Source organism: Dama dama, chromosome 22 (genome assembly GCF_033118175.1).
Source record: "Dama dama isolate Ldn47 chromosome 22, ASM3311817v1, whole genome shotgun sequence".
Taxonomy (NCBI): Eukaryota; Metazoa; Chordata; class Mammalia; order Artiodactyla; family Cervidae; genus Dama; species Dama dama.
In genome coordinates this window covers 7,205,670-7,211,215 of record NC_083702.1, presented here as the reverse complement: position 1 = coordinate 7,211,215, position 5,546 = coordinate 7,205,670, and the positions used below count along the sequence as shown (strand labels likewise).

At 37.6% G+C, this 5,546-nt stretch overlaps 1 protein-coding gene across 1 annotated transcript; it reads right to left on the bottom strand.

Moving 5' to 3' along the window:
- Positions 1–2,900: 2,900 nt before the first annotated feature.
- Positions 2,901–3,548, bottom strand: LOC133043202 (V-type proton ATPase subunit G 1-like). The gene has a single exon (XM_061124027.1). It carries the CDS (start codon positions 3,546–3,548, stop codon positions 3,192–3,194), a length of 357 nt encoding a protein of 118 aa, XP_060980010.1. The 3' UTR covers positions 2,901–3,191.
- Positions 3,549–5,546: the final 1,998 nt, after the last annotated feature.

Here is a 5,546-nt window from a genome sequence, read left to right as displayed (position 1 = left end):
CAATTCAGTCAAAAGCTACAATAATCAGGACTTCCCTGGTGGTCCAGTGGTAAATAATCCATTTGCCAATGCAGGGGACGTGGGTTTGATCCCTAGTGCAGGAAGATTCCACATGTATGCCAAGGAGCAACTCAGCCCATGGACCCCAACTACTAGCCTGACTCTAGGGCCTACCAGCCACAGCTACTGAGTCTTATGTGATGCAACTACTGAAGCCTGCACACCTAGAGCCTGTGCCCAACAAGAGAAGCCACCACAATGAAAAACCCAAGTAGTACAACTGGAGAGTAGCCCCTGCTCACTGCAACTAGAGGAAGGCTGCAAGCAGCAATGAAGACCCAGCACAGCCAAAAATCATAATAAATAATTTTTAAAAAGTAAGTTCTAATAGTTCTCATAACAAGGAGAATTTTTTATTTTATCTATATGAGAAGATGGATGTTAACTGAACCTATTGTGGTAATTATTTCACAGTATATGTAAATAAAACCATCATGCTATATATGTTTAAGTTTTACAGTGATATATGTCAGTTATTTCTCAGTACAACTTAAAAAACTAAATAAAAATGATATAATCAGGATTTTGATTGAGATTGCATTGAATACAGATTGAAATCGAATATAGAAATGACATCTTGTGGTCCAGTGGTTAGGATTCCATTCTTTCACAGCCAAGGGTGTGGGTTCAATCCCTGGTGGGTTTAATTCCTAAGGACCCACCAGCCGTGTGGTGTGGCTAAAAAAAAAAAAAATAGAAATGACATCTTTATACTGCTGAGTTTTCCAAACAGGAAACACAGCATATTTTATACATAGTGTGTGTGTGTATGTTCACACTCTAAGAGAAACTCAAGACGTTTGGATAGGGATCAGAGAATAGAGCATTTATTACTCACAAAGCATCTTGTACTTATTCCCCACATTAACTCTATTTTCTGCTGTATCTGCTGTTAACCTGTAAGTATAGAGAATTCTTAATGTCAGATATTGTATTTTGTGTTCTAGAATGTCTATTTTATCTATTGCTATGAACAGATTACCTCAAAACTCTCAGCTAAAACAATAAATATTTATTATCTCACAGTTTCCTGTTGACCAGGAATCCAGGTGAGGCTTATTTGTGTGCCTCTGTCTCGAGGTCCCTCAGGAGGTGGCATCAATCAGTTGGCACTGTGGGCTGAGCCACATCATGGTTGTCAGCAGGCCTTGGTCCCTCATCACTTGGACCTCTCCACAGGATGCCTTATTAAAAGGCAACTGTCTTCCCCCACCATGGTAAGTGTTCAGAGAGTGAGTATTCAAGATGGAAGCCATGGTCCTTTTTTTTGTAAACTTATTTGGGAAGTGACATCTCACTTCTACCAAATTTATTCAATAAATCCAGGCCACATTCAAATGAATAGTAGGAGGTTGAGATTATTAGGGACTGTCTTAGAGATTATCTTACCACAATGTCTATTTGATATTTTTTTTACAGGCTTGAATTCTCTGTTGAGTTACTCTAACTATTCATTCATTTTGTCTATCTTTTCATCTGTTTTCTTTAACATACTAATCATAGCCATTTTTAAAGTCCTTATCTGGTAACTCCAATATCTAAATTATCATTGGGTCAACTTCTCTGACCCAATTTATCTCTTAATTATTTATCTCTTAATTATCAGTTAAATTTTCCTGTTTCTTTGTAAGTTTAGTTACTTTTTATTGTAAGCTTGACATCATGGATATATTGTAGATTATGTTAATTTTTCTCTAAAGGAATATCAAGAAAAAGGATGTATGTATATGAATAATTTAATCACTTTGCTGTACACCTGAAATTAATACAACATTGTAAATCAATAATACTCCAATCCAAAATAAAACCAACCACAAAAGATAAAAAAGAATGTCAAGTTTTGTTTTGACAGGTTTTGAGGCTTGAATTTAGGCTCCAGTTGATTGGAGCTGTTTTAATTCTGCCTGTACTTGTAGGTGTAGTCCTTATTCCTAGGGCAATGCTTTTCTGGAATCTTAACTGATGCCTGGAACACGCACCAAAATCTCTTCACTTTGGCCAGGCCCAGTCTCCAGTGTCATCCAGCAGGTGTGTTCGATCCCTAGGTCGGGAAGAGCCCCTGGAGAAGGAAATGGTAACCCACTCCAGTATCCTTGCCTGGAGAATTCCATGGACAGAGGAGCCTAGTGGGCTATAGTCCATGGGGTCGCAAAGAGTTGAATGCAACTGAGCATGCATGCCTATAAGTAGTTGAATGTATTTTGTCCCCTTTTATATTTGTTTATTGTGGGAGGGTAAATCCAACATGAGTCACTCCTTCATGGTTGAAACTTTTAAGTCCTCAAAAAGTGTAAGTGTAATGGGAAGCCAATATTTTACCAGCTTTATTTTTATTTCCACAATAGCTGTTTATTTTCCCCAATAGACAAGTCACTTTCTAGGGGTGCCACATCCTTTCTTATCTTTTTGAGAATTTTAATAATGTTTAAAGTTTCTTATGATTTTCTCTATTCACTCTTTTCCTAGTCATTAGGGTTTTTTTTTTTTTTTTTTTTTTTTTAGGGAAATGCACGACAGTCTTTACTTTTAAGTGATTAGCAGTACAATATCAGTACACCAAATAGTAACATGTAACAAGTTAGTGAACTCTACCATCTAGTAAGTATGAATAAGAGAAACTAAGAGCAGTCCAACACTAGGACCCATTATTCTAATCCTTGGCTGGAAAGGACTATTTTAAGGCTGGTTGCTGTTTCATGTGGGTCACAAATAACTATTTAATACTTTTTCATAGATAAAGCCCCTGACTTTCAAGAAAGATTTAGGGAAAAAATATTTTAATCCCTTTCTTTCTTAAGAAAATTGGGTTTTTAAAAACTATCTAAGAGAGAAAAAGTCGGTGTTGATAATATGCTGCTTGAGTGAAAAGGCATAGAAAACACACAACATATATCCATTAAATTTCTAAGAAATATGAGGTAAAAAGATACACTCTTTGGATAAGCTCTAAGCCTGTACAAAGAATCTACCTTTGCAATTCTGCAAAAAGTGTAGGGACCTACTATATAATGTACAGAAATAATTTAATGCCTTTTCATAAGATATAACTCAAGCCTTGCTAAATGAAGCCTCATGTTCCATGAAGGCATTCAAAACGCCAATCCACGGAACAGGCACTTTTTTTTCTCCCTCTATCCATTTATGTGGTAGTTCTCATGGATTTCTGGCCGGATGTCGCAGACAAAGGCCAAGAGGTTATCCAAGACTTCATCCCTGTTCTGCCAGAAGTAGGTCTGAAGGATGGTCATCTTCTCCTGGGTGTCCTTCTCTACTTCAGTGCTGCGACTGCCATGGGATCCCAGAGCCGCAGCTTCCTTGGCCTTGAACTCCTTCTCCCTCTGCAGGCGGTACTGTTCAATTTCAGCCTGGGCTTCTTTTTTGGCCTGCTTCAACCTCCGGTTCTTTCGCTTGCGGGCCTCGGACACCTTCTCGGCGGCCGGCTTCTCCGCCTGGAGCAGCCGCTGGATGCCTTGCGACTGACTGGCCATGGCTATGGCGATGGAGCCGGCGGCTGTCACCTAGGGTTTTTTTTATTTGTTTGTTTCTTTGTACAGTGTTGTGCCTCTCTTTTCTAGTGTTGGTTTTCTTTAAGTATTTGGCAAGTTCTACTCAAATGTTCAGGTCTGTCTTTGAGAGTCTCTGATGGATCCTTCTTGAATGTTTTTATTTACTGAGAAGTATCATTATTCTCTGTGGAGCCAGGATAAGACATTGCTAGGCAGGGTATACTTTGTGGTTAGTTTGGGGCACTGGGGCTCCTGTTTCTGCTGGTGTTACCAACCATCCAGCACTTCTCTGGCCAAGGAGTCTTACAGTCACTGTTCTTACCTGGTGCTTGATACATCTATCTTGTCTGCTTGCCTCCAGTGGAAAAGGAGGAAGTTGGTCTTTTTGCTTCACATGAATCCCCAAACCAATCATCCTGATAAGTTTCTCTCCCGCTCCCCAGATCTGTCACTTTGATGGAGACACCCAGGGACCCTCCACCTCTCATAGTGATGTCCTCTTGCCTTTATTTTGTCCTTTGGTTTCCTCTGTCGACCTCATCCTGCCTGACTTCCACTTTTGAGAGATTCCTTATGGCTTCTGATTCAACAGGGTATTATTTTTTGCTTTCTGGAACTATTATGAATTTATTTAAAGATTTGCTTTATTTTACCTCTGTTGTTTGAGGTAGGAGACAGAAGCAGTGTACACAGGTGGCAGTCTGACATCTTGGACTTAGTGGCTCCTGAGAACCTTTCTGTTGTCCTCATGCTGAAAGCTGACTTGGCTCAGCATGGAATTCTTGAGTCACAATCATTTTCCCTCAAAACTCTATAGAACAGTATCCCACTGTGCTTTAACATTTAGTTCTTCTTGTGATAATTCTGATGTTCTGATTTCTGACTCATTCTTTTTAGGTAACCTGTGTTTTTTTCCCCCCTATTGTAATGTTTTCTTGTTCTTTATATTAAAAAATCTTACTAGGATATGTATACGTATGGAAACTTTTGTGTTACTTTTGCCTCGTTAAGTTAACTTAAAATTATGTGATTCAAGAGTTAAGGCTTCCTTCACTTCAAGGAAAAATTAATTTCTGAAATCAATTAACAGTACATGAGTCTACATCCAATCTTTATTCTGTCCCATCTATCTTGACGTCAGTAATCCTATACTGTATTGATTATACAATATATTGTCCAACTTTGCTTTTTTAAAATTCTAGATCCTTGGTGCTTCCATATGAAATTTAGGAATAGCATATCCATTTCAACAACCAAGAAAGTTTGCTGAAATTTTTATTGAGATTAATTTGAGGGTGGAATTCACATTTTAATAATTTTGAATCTTCTGATTCATGACCATGGTATATCTCTTCACTTGGTTAGGTCTTTAATTTCTTTTAACAGTGTTTTGTAGTTTTTAGTGTACAGATCTTCCACATATATTTTGTCAGAGTATTTCATATTTTTGACACCATAATACATTTTAAAATTTTCTATTTCTAATTGTTCATTGCTATTATATAGAAATATAATTGATTTTAATACATTTTTAGAGCAGTTTTAGGGTCACAGCAAATGCAGTTGACTTTTATATATTGATCATATATCCTTCACTTTGCTAAACTCTAGTAGCTTTTTGGATTTTATATATGATCATGTTGTCTACAAAATAAAGGTAGCTCTACTTCTTCCTTTCCAATATAGTTACCTTTTCCTTCTCTCTTTTCTTTTTTATTTTATCTCTTTGACTGCACTGTGTCTTAGTTGCTGTACACAGGATCCTTAGTTGTGTCATGTGAACTCTTAGTTGCGGCATCTGGGATCTAGTTCCTTGTTCAGGGATTGAACTTGGGTGCCCTGCATTGGGAGCTCGGAGTCTTAGCTAATGGACCACCAGGGAAGTCCCTATTTTTTATTTTTAATCTTTAGTTCATTGAAAGAAGTGATTATTATTTAATGACTTTGTCAAGTTTGCAAAACATTAGTGTAATCAATAAG